This window comes from Alexandromys fortis, unplaced genomic scaffold (assembly GCF_014885135.2).
Source record: "Alexandromys fortis isolate MF-2015 unplaced genomic scaffold, M_Fortis_MF-2015_v1.1 scaffold_1, whole genome shotgun sequence".
Taxonomy (NCBI): Eukaryota; Metazoa; Chordata; class Mammalia; order Rodentia; family Cricetidae; genus Alexandromys; species Alexandromys fortis.
The window spans coordinates 36,987,552-37,002,003 of NW_026067927.1; the positions used below are offsets into that span (position 1 = coordinate 36,987,552).

The 14,452-nt window shown below is 46.3% G+C and overlaps 1 protein-coding gene across 2 annotated transcripts in view; it reads right to left on the bottom strand.

Annotated features, from left to right (window-relative positions):
* Spock1 (SPARC (osteonectin), cwcv and kazal like domains proteoglycan 1) overlaps positions 1-14,452 on the bottom strand; it is a 438,932-nt gene that overhangs the window by 191,256 nt on the left and 233,224 nt on the right. The window contains exon 1 of one of the 2 annotated variants that reach the window (XM_050143950.1): positions 2,799-2,875. The exons of the other annotated variant lie outside the window; for it this stretch is intronic. Coding sequence (XP_049999907.1) covers positions 2,799-2,838 — 40 coding nt within the window. The 5' untranslated portion in view covers positions 2,839-2,875. Of the gene's footprint in view, positions 1-2,798; positions 2,876-14,452 lie in introns of those variants that run through there. 2 annotated transcript variants of the gene reach the window in all.

Sequence of the window (14,452 nt, forward strand, 5' to 3'; positions counted from 1 at the left end):
CCACTCGCCTTGATCCCTTACCCTAGCCTTTTAAAGCGTGAGTTGAGAGTCCCATCTTCAGAGTCAAACCCACCTCTGAGGGTTCCCTCTACTGCCCATTTGAGTGTGACTATAAGCAGCTCTGAGGTCCTGCTGGGGACAAAGTGTCCACATATATGTGTCTACAGGTGCCATTTTTATTCAAACCACAACAGTACCCAAAGTTGAAGCATGGTATACTGAGTTCACTCAGTGTGAGGGTAAAGCAGGGTTCTTTCCTATACTGTGAGTATCATTCACAGAAAGTGAGAGCATGCACAGCCCCTAGCTCTGCCCTGCCTCCTACGCTCAAGCTTCCATGCCCGGGAAGAATGTCCTGAGCCTCAGAGTCCAGGCAATTAGGCCTGGATTGGTGGCCCACGAGAATCTCTGCAGATCAAGGGGTCCTTCCAGGAAGGAGAGAGGCAACTAAGACAGCAGCTAGGGAACACAGAAAGGAAAACCAAAGGCTAGTGCTAACTGGGTCCCTCTTTCAAAAAGATTTAGGGGTATGTGTGTGTACATTTGTAAGTATGCATATACACATGGACAAGAACCTGTGGGAAGCCAGAAGAGGGTGCCGGATACTTCCCTGGAGCTGGAGTTACAGATAGCTGTGATCTGCCTAGCGTGGGTACCAGGAATCAAACTCAGGTCCTGTGAAAGAACAGAAATCTGTCCTAACCACTGAGCAATCTCTCCAGCCTGTGTTCTTGATGAAGGGAGAAGCAGAGCAGCAAAGCATACTATCCTCCCACCCCCATCACAGTGCCGCTGGCCCAGACTGAGCTACGCCATTAAAAGGCATGTGTTTGCTGCAACGGCTTCCAGTGACTCAAAGGTAAACCAAGGCCTAGGGAGGATGAGTCACTACCACACAGCCGTGCAGTATGCACCCAAACAGCCCTCGTGTGGAGGCTGTTTCCATGCTGACCACACTCCACCGATGACTCCTGTCTACAGGTTTCAGTCAGGCTCTGTCCAGATGACCACACCCCACCGATGACTCCTGTCTACAGGTTTCAGTCAGGCTCTGTCCAGAGAAGTCACATTCTCCTGATTTCCCTCCGCCAAACCTCGAGAGGAAGAACCTTTGCCACAAACTTACAGAAGAGGTAACCATGGCAACCCTGCTGCACGGGTGACGAGGCTGCCACATGGGTGGCAAGGCTGGCATCTGCCCCTAATCTCCACAGTCCTGGGAGTGTGAGGAGAGGCATCTGGAAGCCTGGCTTGGATTTTGTCGATACCCTCACTAGACACAGGTCCTCAGGACAGTGAGTGATGACTGTCCCTGATGGCCCCTCTGTGAGGTGACAAACGGTGCCTCCTTGTAGAGGCTGATTGAGGCTTTGATGGAACAGTGTCGCCGTGGTGCATGACTGTCCCCTGAGCCGAGTAACCACCATCTTGGAGAGTTCATCCAAGCCTCCGTGCAGAAGATGATCTCAGCTGGGCTTGTCACTGTTTACAACCCTTATGGGGGGGGGGTGGGCTTGGTCATGAGACCCTCACCCGCGTATCGAGCTCCTCCCTACCACCTGCTGACTGCGACTCTGCCTCAGGTGCATGAGGTCTGTGTAGCTCCATTAATAAAAACCCAGAGACAAGTATTGGGGTTCAACCTGAAGGTCAGAAAAGCAAAACAGCCAGTCACTGGCTCTTACCTCTACCTCAGTCCGAAACGGCGATCCTGCCTCCAGGAATCTCAGAATGAGACTGAGACTGAGCGCTATCTCCTCCCATCTTATATTCCTCTCTAGTGCTGAGATTAAAGGCGTGGACCACTACCACCCGGTTTCTATGGCAAATTAGTGTGGCTACTGGGATTAGAGGTGTGTGTCACCACTGCCTGGTCTGTAAGGCTGAACAGGGTGGCTGGTTTACTGTCCAATCTTCAGGTAAGCTTTATTTATTAAAATACAAGTGAAATATCACTGCAGGTATAGATGAGGGGCCAGGGGAGAGTAGGTGGGGAGTGAGGCTCCAGCTATGTGACTATGGGAACGCCATGATCCCTGTTAGGTAAACAGTTTTCTTGTTACAGCCTTTTGGAGGGAGAAGCACTGAAACCCACATAAGTAACCCCTCCCCTATGCTCTGTGAGAAAGCACAATAAATGCATTGCTTCTGTGGAGTGAACTTTGGGAGAATGATGCTCAGTTTGCTATGAGAAGGAGGGATAGGTGTCACTTATTCTCCCCTTGGGAAGGAATTTCAGCAACAGTCACACAGGTCTGGTCATGACTGTGGTGGCAATCCACTCTACAGTTGATAGTGGATATTTCAGCACAGACCCAAATCTCAGCACGATAAAATATCAGTTCATTCTATCATTAATACAATGCAGTGCAAACCAGAAATACCTCAGCACAATGACCCTGAAGACAGCCTGTTCATGCTTACACTCAATCAGACCAGCACCAAGGGGCTTGGACCAAAGACAACCACTACCGGGGATGCTTTTAAGGCAATGGCCTTGGCCAACTTTATATTTCCCAAACCTTAATATTTAACTGACTATTAGTCACACAATTAGAAAACAAATATTACTAAATACTAGTAAATAGTTAATAAATTGCTAAAATGTACTAGTATAACCTTGTAGACAAGAGTTTCTGTCTTGCCTGGTCCTACAGCTTTTTAGTCCCAACAAAACACACAGAGTATGATATTAATTATAAACTGCTGACCTATTAGTTCAGACTTATTATTTACTAGCTCTTACAACTTAAGTTAACCCATAATTCTTATCTATAGTTAGCTACATGGCTTGGTACCTTTTCTCAGTGAGGCATTCTCATCTTGCTTCCTCTGCATCTGGCTGGTGACTGCAGCCTGAGCCTTTCCTCTTCCCAGAATTCTCCTAGTCTGGTCACCCCACCTAACTACTGGCCAATCAGTGTTTTATTAAACCAAAACAAGTGAAAAATCTTTACAGGATACGAGAGCATTATCCCACAGCATAACTCGGCACTACATTATCTCAGTTTATCTCCCAAACCTATCAAAAAGGGTTATTTTCATCCTTCTTTTACAAATGAAGAAAACTGAGGCTCCAAGGAGGAAGAGGAGACAGCTAAGGTCAGAGAGCTGAGTAGTAGAGCCAGAACTGAACCCCTAGCCTGTCAAAATCAGATGGGGAGCCCTTTACGGCACTGTCCCCAATACATCAAAGCCACGCAGACCCCAGGAAGTCCTACCACTGCTGCAGCTCTGACATGCCCTCGCAGAAGCATGAGGCGTCATTCTCCATTCAGAAAGAGGCAGCGCCTATTGATCCGCTCACCCTCACGTCTCTGCATCCTGGCACACGTGGGCGTCCTAACTGCTCATCAGAGACAACAACACATGCCAGACGGCTGACAAAGTGTTGCTGATGTGGTCCACCCCTCAGACCAATTAAGATGAGCAGACAAAGCACAGTGGCAAAGCAAAGGATCAACACAACCAGTGAGCAGCTCATCGAAGATGCTCCAGTGCCAGGATACAAATGACCAGGGATCATGGGGTCTGAGGAAATGCCGGAGGGCATCGGAGGCTCTTGAGAAGAATGGAGTTATGCAGAACGATGGAGAACATGAGGCTGAAATCACAGCAAATTCAACCATGATTGTTCCTCTGTGGAAAATAACTTTATAAAAATGTGTTTTAATCAGCAAATAATACTGCAAAGATGTTTTTTTTAATTGCATGTATTCATTTCAAGGGGAAAGTTAATATTTATCCTTTAATTGGACACAGCCCAAAAGAAATCCATGCCCTAAACACAACCGTGCTCTGCAATCATGCAAATGAAAGCCAAGTATTACCCAGAGAAGGCTCTGGGTAAATAGTGGTCAGGGTGGGGGTAGGGTGGCCTGCAAGGCTGCTACCACAGTGGAAGAAGTGGTCTTGAACAATCCCTGTGTTCTATGAACCAAGGTCTTCACAGATTGTTGAAATATGAGCAGCGGGGCTGCGTCCCCAACACCCCGGCCGCTTGGCTAGCTCATGCCCGAAATAACAACACACAAACTGTATTCATTTAACTGCTTGGCCCATGAACTCTAGCCCTTACAGGCTAATTCTCGCACCTGGACTAGCCCATTTCTAATGAAGTGTGTAAGCACCCCAAGGTGCGCTTACCGGGAAGATTCTAGCCTACATCCATCCGGAGTTGGAGGAGCTTCATTGCTTGCATCTGCCCGGGAAAGATTCTAGCCTACATCCATCCGGAGTTGGAGGAGCTTCATTGCTTGCATCTGCCCGGGAGAGCTGAGCATGGCGTCTCTGCCCCAGCAGAGCTGTTGGGTCTCTCCGGGAGCAGAGCAGAGTCTGACCTCACTTCCTCTTCTGCCCAGAATTCTATTCTGTTTACTCCTCCCATCTATGCTCTAAGCTAAGCCAAGCAGTTTCTTTATTGCTCAGCCAATGAAATCAACAGATTGATATATGACACTCCCACATCAACAGATGTCCCATCTGAGACCTGTGAGGAAGCTCTTTCTATCTGAAATACAGACAAATCATATCCTTCCCCACAACGTAGTGTTAAAAATCATCTCATCACAGAACAACCCTGATGAAGATGGGACGTGCTCAGGGGGATGAATGTGATTCTAACTGGGCATTGAGATGGTCTACAAACACCAGGAAGCCCCTGATGCAGGCAGGAGAATGGCCAGTAGATGCAGCAAGTCAAGTTGGTCTTGGGCAAAGACTGTTAGCTGTCTTTGATTGTCACCACACCATTGGAGACCTTGGCTCTCATGGCCTGTAACCAAATCCCAATTTCACCATCTGCTAGCTGGGCCTCGAACTCTGTTTATCCTCTCAGATCTCAACTGATGACCCTCAATGACACATCTGCACAAGGACCTCAGTCTATACAACTAGAATGTATTTTGGTGACCCAGCCCAGTGCTGAGCATAGGGCTAGCATGCACTGAGTGTCATCTGTGACTCATTCACTGAGACATTAGAGCATGAACCATTTGCTTCTGATAAAGGGTGCTTCTCCAAGGGTCACGTGATATAGTATTAAAATAAATAAGCACGAATGAGAGCAGAGAGTAATGGCAATCAAAACTCTACCAACTCTACCAACCTGCAGGGTTTTGTTATAAAGCCATCCCTGAGAAAAGTTTTTAACAGAAGGTACTCGCTGTCTTTTGGGATAAATATAAGTACCAATAGAAAGAATCAGGGAAAAAAAGCATGCCAAGGTGAGAGGAAGGTATAAGGAACCTGGAGAAAGTTGCCTGGAATGGCAATGTCATTCATCCTGGAGCCCTGGGACCAGTGGGAAGCAGATGTACCAACATAACAGGCTCCAGGTAGGGCTTCAGAAGTCTGAGGACAGGCAGATAAGTTGGAAGAACAGGAGACCACTCAGAGGTGTACTACTGAAAATCTTCTATGGGGAGGGATGGCCGTACAAAAAAGTTCAGATGTGATACCAGAAACAGAAAAAGTCACAGGGGCCCATGGGAAGCTATGGAGAATCAAGACAAACCAACAAAGAAGACAAAACTAGTGGACTCTAGAATTTCTTTCTGGTACTGGCAGCTCTACCCAAACATAACGAATAAATAAATAAACATGCTTCTGGTGACTGCAGAGCTGCACTTAGCTTCCATCTTGACAGCTCCCCAGGACCAGCCGGGTGGAGGTGGCTAGTGAGTGCCACCATGCTGGAGTCCTGTTAGTCCCTGCATTCACAGGTACCAGGCAGCTTCAGTAGTGACAAAAGGGATAGAGGTCCAGGAAATGCTGGAGTCTTACAGCAGGTCCTGCTTTGCTTCCACCCCACCAGACTCCATTGGACAGATGCCTGGGCCACCAATGCCAATGTCCATCTACAAAGCAGGGGTAATGTGGGATTTCCCTCTGTATGCTGTGATTACCATTAATGAATAAAGACTGTTTTGGACCTATAGCAGGGCAGAACTTAGCTAGGTAGGAAAAATAAGATGAATGGTGGGAGGAAGAAAGGTGGAGTCAGAGCGTTGCCATGGAGCTGCCACCAGAGTCAGACCTGCTGAAACTTTAGCTGATAAACCACAGCCACGTGGCGATACACAGATTAATAGAAATGGGTCAAATTTAGATGTAAGAATTAGCCAATAAGAAGCTAGAGCTAATGGGCCAAGCAGTAGTTTAATTAGTACAGTTTCTGTGTTATTATTTCAGATCTAAACTAGCCAGGCAGCCAGGAACTAACAAGCAGCTCTCTCCTTCTACAAATTGGCACCCAACGTGGGGCACGAATCCAGGACCCTGAGATTAAGAGTCTCGTGCTCTACAGGGACACAAGGACACCCTGCAGCTTAGGTAGTCTAGGCATCAAAAGATGGGGTTTCCTTCTCAGAGATGCACTGCAACTATCTCTACTGTTCTGAGATCTGTACCAATAATGTCAGCCAATCCCAATGTGGTTTGGAACCAAGAATCACCTTGCAAAATCAGCCCCTGTTACATTTCTTGTATTAAAAACAATAGCCTGATTGTATTTTTATTCACCGTCTGCTGTGCTAAGTGCTTCAAATGTCTTCCTCCATCAGGTAACAATCTCATTCTCCCACTTGATAAGGTAATAAAACCCATGGAGATTCAATAACTTATTCAACTCCCAACTTAAATGGATGGTTCCAACTCTACTCCTCTGCCCTGTTGTGTTCTACTTTACCTGAGAAACCTAGAAGTAGGTCAGAAGGAGAGGCAGCTCTGACATTACCCAGGTCAACTATGCACTCACTCTTTCTATATCTGCAGCAGACATAGCTAATCCATCGCAGAATCCTATGCACTCACTCTTTCTATATTGGCAGCAGACATAGTTAATCCATTGTAGAATCCTTCCCCACTGTGATCAGAGATCTGTGTCTTATGCAATCAGAGTTCAGGATAAAACCTGATCTTTTATATTCGCTTTTGCCTGGAGAGACTATCCCATCAGAAGGGATGTGATGTGTTTAACCCAGCATGCCAGTGACAGTGGAACCTGGGCTCTTATTCTCTCTGTTTCCAATCTTACAAGCTCTCCTTATGCAAAAGACGATACCTTTCCTAACTGACTCTGATAAACAGACTACAGAGAACTTCATCAAGTGCTGGAGGAGGCTCTTCCAAACCCAGCCCTGACATATGGTTCTAGGACATTACCCGTCACCCAATTAATGGACCTCTATAAAACGGCTCTTCTGCTTTCTTCATAAAGACATGAATAATTTGTAACGCTGAGAAATTAACTTTCTTTTTGTCAGGCTAACAAATATTTGAGCTGGGACTAACAGAAAACTCATGCATTAAACAAAAGAACAATAATGCCATTCATTTAATTCCTTCTGCGAAAGCTAGGTTTCTTTCAGCTTTGCGGGAGAACCGACGAGCTGTCTATCTCAGCTGCATCTGAAGGGTAAGCCATCAGTCTCCTCCCTGAGACACAGCAGAAGCCGGCTCTTGGAACCAAGAATCCTCCCTTACAGTGAAGCAGATGAAGTCAGGTGGTTCAAGGGCTTTCTGAGAAGGGACTCCTTGTCCAACCGGAACACAAGGAAGATGGGAGGTATAGATCCCACCAAGGGCAGGACTGGTACCCAGATGCCAGAACTGGGGCAGACACAGACATGGAGCCAGGGGAGACAGCTTTTGAAAGATAATGCTTACAGTTTGCACGTGCTCTGATGAGACTCGGGCGCTAGGAATATAATCCCCAGATTTATATGTTAATGACATGTGGAAATGGGACCTTTGCAGAGTAATTAGAATTGGATGAGGGCACAAGGGCAGGGTCCCCAAAATGGCACCAGCAGCTTTAAAATAAAATAAAAAAAAACCATTTTAGCATGCTTGTTCTTCTCTGTCTAGAGAGGCAGCACATGCCTGCCATCCCAGAGTTTGGGAGGTCAAGGCAGGAGGCTTTTGAATTTGCAGCGCTACTTAGAGGAAACACTGTCTCAAAGGTAAAACAAAACAAACAACAAAACCATGCTCTTCTCACCAAATGTCAATGCTCTGCTCTTCCCAGCTGCCTATTGTGTGCACCAACTGTCTCTCTGCTGTTTATAAACAACCCAACCTCACAAAGTTCCATAAAGCAACAGAAGACAGACTAAGAACCAAAACCCAAGCGGGCAGGACCCAGCTTGCACTGAGCTGAGGGCTCTCCGAGACCTCCATCTTCACATGGCCTGGTTGGGATCTCAGGTGCCTCACAGGCAGCCTGTCCTGTCCTCAGCGTTCTGCCCAGGGACTGACCTGGAATCTCTCCACAGTGATGACAGCCACATTTGTGCCCAGAAGATGCAATGGTCTCTCTATAGACCTGTCCGGTGGCCTATTTACATAAGCACACTGGGATCTTTGCGTAAGCAGGAATAACAATGGTAAGATGATAAAGCCGCTCAGCCCAAGTCATTTGCAGAGTAGCGAGTAAGCAGAATCCTGGCAGTGGGGTCTCGAAGGTCCTTTTATTTCATATTAACTCTTAGTTATATGAGGTGAAGCTGATTGGGGGCACAGGACTAGAAAAAGCAAGAACACCCGAAGCCTTGCAGGGCCTGCCCCAGGGAAAGCCATGCATCTCTTTCCAGGATGGGCCTAATGAGCCAAGGGGTGGAATTTGTGCAAATATGTTTCTTTCTAAAAGAGGAACTCATTATTCCAGGAGTTGCATTTCTGAATTCATGAAGGCAAAATTACACCAATTAAGAATCATGCCTTTTCTTCTCTAAATGAATAGAAGCTCAAAATACTGCCAAACAAATCTCAGGTCGGATTCCTTGAGAAAGTTTACCTCATTTCCAGACAAACAGATGTGCAAACACAGTAACTGGCAGAGAGCCTCTGCCCAATGTTCCGCAACCCACAGTAACCGACATTTCCCCTTCTACTCATTCATCCATCGCCCTGCTTGCTCATTCATTCATTCATTCACTCATTCATTCAAAGAATGAGACCCTTGATGACTGGATAGCAAGCTCAGATCTTGGCTGCTAATGAGCTTCTAACCTAGATTATTAAATCCAGGTGGCTTTATTTCAAGAGACGTGACAGGTGTGCGAGGCCCTAGACTTATCATTTAGCGTTGCTTTGCCTTTCTAGGGACAACAGATCCTAGACCTTCATGGCATCACATAGGTCAAGAGATTCCTGCTCCAATGTCCAAGCCCTGGGTCACACACCCACTATCTCATCTGTTTTAGCAAAACATCCTAGACAGTAAGCCTAGAGTATCTAAATAGTCCTTGCTCCCTCCAGGGGGCTACCTACTGCTCCTGACTCTGAAGAGTGGTACTTCAGGGCTAGAACCAATGCTTTGGGGAAGAAAATGGAAAGTTTGGAAACAGAGCCTTTCAGAGTGAAATGAATCAACTCCAAAGTCAGTATGTGATAGTTTGAATGTAATTGGCCCCTATAAGCTCATAGAGAATGGTGCTATTAAGAGGTGTGGCCTTGTTGGAGGAAGTGTATCACTGTGGGGGTGGGCTTTGAGGTCTCCTTTACTCAAGCTTACCTCAGTGTGACTTTCAGATTATTTCCTGTTGCTTGCAAGATGTAGAACTCTCAACTAGCTACTTCTCCAGCACTGTGTCTGCCTGCACACTGCCAGTCTCTCTGTCATGGTGATAATGGGCTGAACCTCTGAACTGTAAGTGAACCACCACAATTAAATGCTTTCCTTTATACGAGTTGCTGTGGTTATGGTGTCTCTTCACAGTGATAGAAACCCTAAGACAATATCCTACTCACAATTCCTCATTTTTTAACAGCATGATGTTGGTTGGTTCTGTGTCAGGATCAAACATCCTTCCCATCTTCATCTGAGTGCTTGGAACTGATGACTCAGAGCTTCCCAGCCTGACAGTCCCGTACACGTGTTATCATTCTATGTGAGTCTCGGCTGGAAGCACCATCATTTGCCAAGTACCACCAGGAGGTAGGCACCTTGCTGGGAATCAATCCAGACGGTTTAACTGTCAAGGAAACATGAGGCTGTGACAATTTTAATACCACTTTGCAGGTGCCTCAAGTGACAGAGGACGTAAGCTATGTGGCCAGCATCAGGTAGGGCTGACATCTCATTTAGCTTCTGAACATTATGAACTCCATGGCTCCCTCTGTACTCTGTACTCTGAAGATACTGGAAGCCAGGCCTGGGGTCACAGTCACCAATCTCCCAGTGCCTGGATGAGGGACTGGAGCCTAGGAGACACTCAGTCTATGGCTCCCACTCAGCTGTGTGAGAGTGACTGAAAGAGGGAGCATGGAGGTGACCGCTGCAGGCTCCATCGGCATCCCCCAGCCTCACGATGTCTCAGAGAGTTCTAGATTAGACAAGAGTTACATGTAAAAGAAATACCAGTGAACAAGCTCAACTATTTTATCAAGATGCTTGCCTTGAAATTTGCATTTTAAAATCATTTTTATAATTATTCTCTTAAAATGACTTAACCAACAAAAACACACCTGCTAAGAAAAGTGGACTTTGCTTTAAAAAATATGAGGAGCAAAATTCTAAATATCTACATGGAAATACAAAAAGGACAGCATTCAATGGTATTTTGAAGAGGAGCCACACTAATTTTCCTCTAAATAGACCATTGCCTTGGAAAGTTCAAACTTTAAATGCCTGATCTGGGCATCTTTAAAAATTATAGTTAAAAACAACTTTTAAACTTGTGTTTGTCCTAAAGCAAATATCTAGTCGATAAAGACACCATGTAGAACACGGAACATTGTGTTATTACAGCCCAGGTCAGTGCGCAATGCTCGCAAGAGTTCTGGCTGTGCCAGACTCTCAATGTGACTTTCTCTCATGTGACCAAAAGAATTGCTACAAACTAGAATATAGGACATGGTTCCATTTTGCTTCAAGGAATCTGTCCAACAAAGAAAAAACAAAACCCCAGAGCCTTGACACATTCAGTCCATAATAGAAACAACAGCACATACCAATTTCTGTAACTTAAGTTTACCACAGCCATGGGGGCTGAACTATCAGAACCATTCATTATGATGTTTGCCAAGGCTGTAATTAAATTCATTTTCTTGGTATGAATATTCATATTTTCTTTAGTTGTTGGTATAGAAGTGAGCAGTGAATGTCAATCTTCTCTCTCCAAGAAATTAGCATCTGAAACATTTCTATGGGGCAATTGCCTACCTATAATGAAGAATGAGACGCAATCCTCTCTGAGAAGGTACACAGCCAGTGTTCCCCGGGAGGCATCAGAGAAGCAGCAGTGTCTGCTCCAGGCTGCAGGTACCAAGGGTGGGCAGTGGGCAACTCAGTCCGACGGGCATCTCAATGACTATCCCTGCTCTTACTACATGAGGCAGCACAAGGAAACTGGTTTCCTTGGTTCAGCAAGTGCTTTAAGCTGCTGGTGTTTCTCACATCATCTCCATGGTCTGCTGGGATGGGAGGTTGCACAAAAGACCTGAGCAAATCCAGGGACACACGAGGGAGATATGGTCACCTGTCTATTTGTCCCAGTGTCACTACAGAGAACGCGGGGGAAGCTTAGGATAAGGTACCCACATCACTGATGTGGACACAGACCCCTGTGGCACAGATACAGACATGATGTTAGAGGCTCTTTCACCAAACTGCTCTGTTTCAGTGCCACAACCTCTGTGGGGACAAAGGACACACCCACCACCGGCAGGAGCATTTCACAAATGCATATTTGGTTTTCTGTGTGTGTTGATTAGCACAGACCTGGGTAGAGGTTTAAATAAGACCCTCCGTTAAATCCTCACGGCAAAATAAATGAAAGCACTGAGATTCTAAGACTAAGGTGCATGAAAAATATAAACTTCTCTTTTTCACATATTATGAAGTCTCAGGGATCCGTCTGCCTTTGTCTCCCTAGTGCTGGGATTAAAGGTGTGTGCCCTCGCACTTGCCACAACACATATGTGTGGGCAGAAAAAAAAGTCCATTCAACATAAATATGTTGAGTTCCTACAGTGCCTCCCCGAGGCACAGGAGGGGTAGAGGGTAAAATTCTCACAGGGCAACACTGTCTCTCAAGATGTACAAGTATGTTTAAGGTTTGTTTGTTTGTTTTACTCATGTGCACTGCCCTGTGTATGTACGTAACCCCGTGTGAGCAAGTGACTGTGGAGGCCAGAAGGGGGTACAGAAGTCACTGGAGCTGGAGTTACCGTGGTTTTGAGCCACCTGACATGGTTGCTGGAACTGAACCGGGATCCTCTGCGAGAGCAGTTACCTCATAGGTAACTCCATTGCTGCATAGAGATGAGGGACAAGAAGGAAACTGTGGAATTTATTACGCGTGCTGGGGGGGCGGGGGCGCTATATGAGAAGGAGATGAAAACAGGCCAGGAAAGGGTCAGGGCAGACACAGGACCAGCAAGGTTTTCAATGACTGTTCTGCCACTGCTTTTCTGGGTCGTGACTGCTGTGACTTCCACATGAGAGAAAGAAGATTCTCGTGGCAAGTTGAGTAAGTGAAAACTAGAACCCAGGGGGGGGGGAGGCCTGTTCATAGGCAGCTATAAGATCCGCGTCCGTGTTCGTGTCTGAGTCCATGGAGGTGTGAAGACCCTAAAATGTGCGACATGCTACATTTTTATATGCTTTACAGGGATGCACTCCCCAGGCGCTGCACACACAACAATTAAATACAATCCTTTCTATGCTTTCAGCATTTTCTCTATGTCCTTTAATTTCCCTCTTTCTTCACAATTCAGTACCCAGTTGGCTATTTAATTCCAAGATCCATCCATTTGAGACGGAGGAACTGCCATCTGGGGCAACCATAATGACAACTCCCAATGCCGTCTCCGTCTTCATGAGACCCAAGTTCAATGCCATTATTCTTATGTGATCACACATGTTTATGAAATGAGAAGGAAGGAGGCAAATGCTTGAGGAATAACTCAGCCACAGAAGATTTGTACAAGCAATGGGGATTATCTCCTGGCTGGCAGGCCAGAGCCTAGATACGTGAACATCTGAACAGCAAGATAAAACAAGTTATGAGAGGCCAAGCGTGGGCTTTGACTCCTAATGTAAGGTGTAGGTGGAAGTTGAACATGAGAAAGTTGGGACTCCTTAGGGTCTCATCCATAGGGTGGTAAGAGAAGCAGAAGTTGACTCCTGGGGTGGCTTTTCCCTGACTAATAATGCCATGGCGCCTCCAGCTCCCTGCAAATCCCCTGCATTGTTACAGATGCTAAACAAAGCTATTCTCCGAGGGAGCAGCTGATTATCTGAAAGCAAGAACAGCCGAGCTCAGCACTGCTCCTAGGCTAAGTTCAGCCTCCCCGCAGCTTTGCTGCATCTTTTCTATAGGGAAATTAACACGACGATCTCTTGGCTTAATGCATTATTGGAACTTGGCTACAAGCTAATTGGGAGAGAGAAATCTTAGGGAGTGTAAACCATGGCTTTATGGCTCCCATACAAATCTGAAAATCAGAAATAACACGACAGCTGCCCATAGAGGCAAGGTGGCGCATGCAGCTCCCACAGGTGGGCACAGATTCTTCTTGGAGTAACTGTCATGTTTTTAAGGCACAGACTGCGAAGTTAGAGTCTAGGAGGAAGAAATAGCCAAATAGAAATCCTTGAATGAATCATGCTAGCTGAGAAAGAAGAGCTGGTGTAGAATCAAAAGGCCAGTTCATACTAGAGTCCCCAGACACTCACCTACTGCAGGTTTCAGAACCAATGGGAAACTTGACAAAACATCACCCATCAGTCTAGAAGCACTGTGTTGAAATATGGATACTCTCTGCTAAGATATAGGAGAATCACACAGACAGGGCCTCAGGAAGCTTTCTCAGCTTCTGCCCAAGTTCCCCTCATCTCTAAAATAAGCTCACTTAGCTGCTACTGTCTGTTTAATGGCATGAGGAAACTCCATAGAGATACAGGAAGTAACAGACCCTGGTTCCTCAGGCAGGCTATGCCACGGGCCTAGGAAAACCCCTTTCCCCATAGTTCAGTGCATCAGATTGGTGGCCTCCATTACTGGTCTGAGGCCTAGGCCCTGCCCAGTTTTACAGGCACACTAATATATTTCAAGGGTTATGTGGCTACCTTTACTGGCTCACTTCACTTCCTTGGTCCACATTTGTGCTTCTAATGTTGCTCTTGGAGAGAAGATTAATCACTGCATGTCAAGAGCTCAGAAGCCCCTCATACTTAGTAACTGTTGAAAATTGAAGCCCACCAACAAGCCGGCCCAAGTGCCACACAGGAAGCCCAGGTGTTGCAAGAGTCAAACACCCAGAAGATCCAGGTGTAGGGTACTGCAGCAGCTTCCTGGTGGGGCCAAGGTCCTGCCCCAGCTTGGGTTCCATTTCGACTACTCTTGGCTGGGTGGTGGCGAGCTGATTCATTAAATGCTCTTTACAGAGACAGGAAATGCTGCCACTAAAAACTGTTTACCGCGGAAGCCGAATGAGAGTCTGA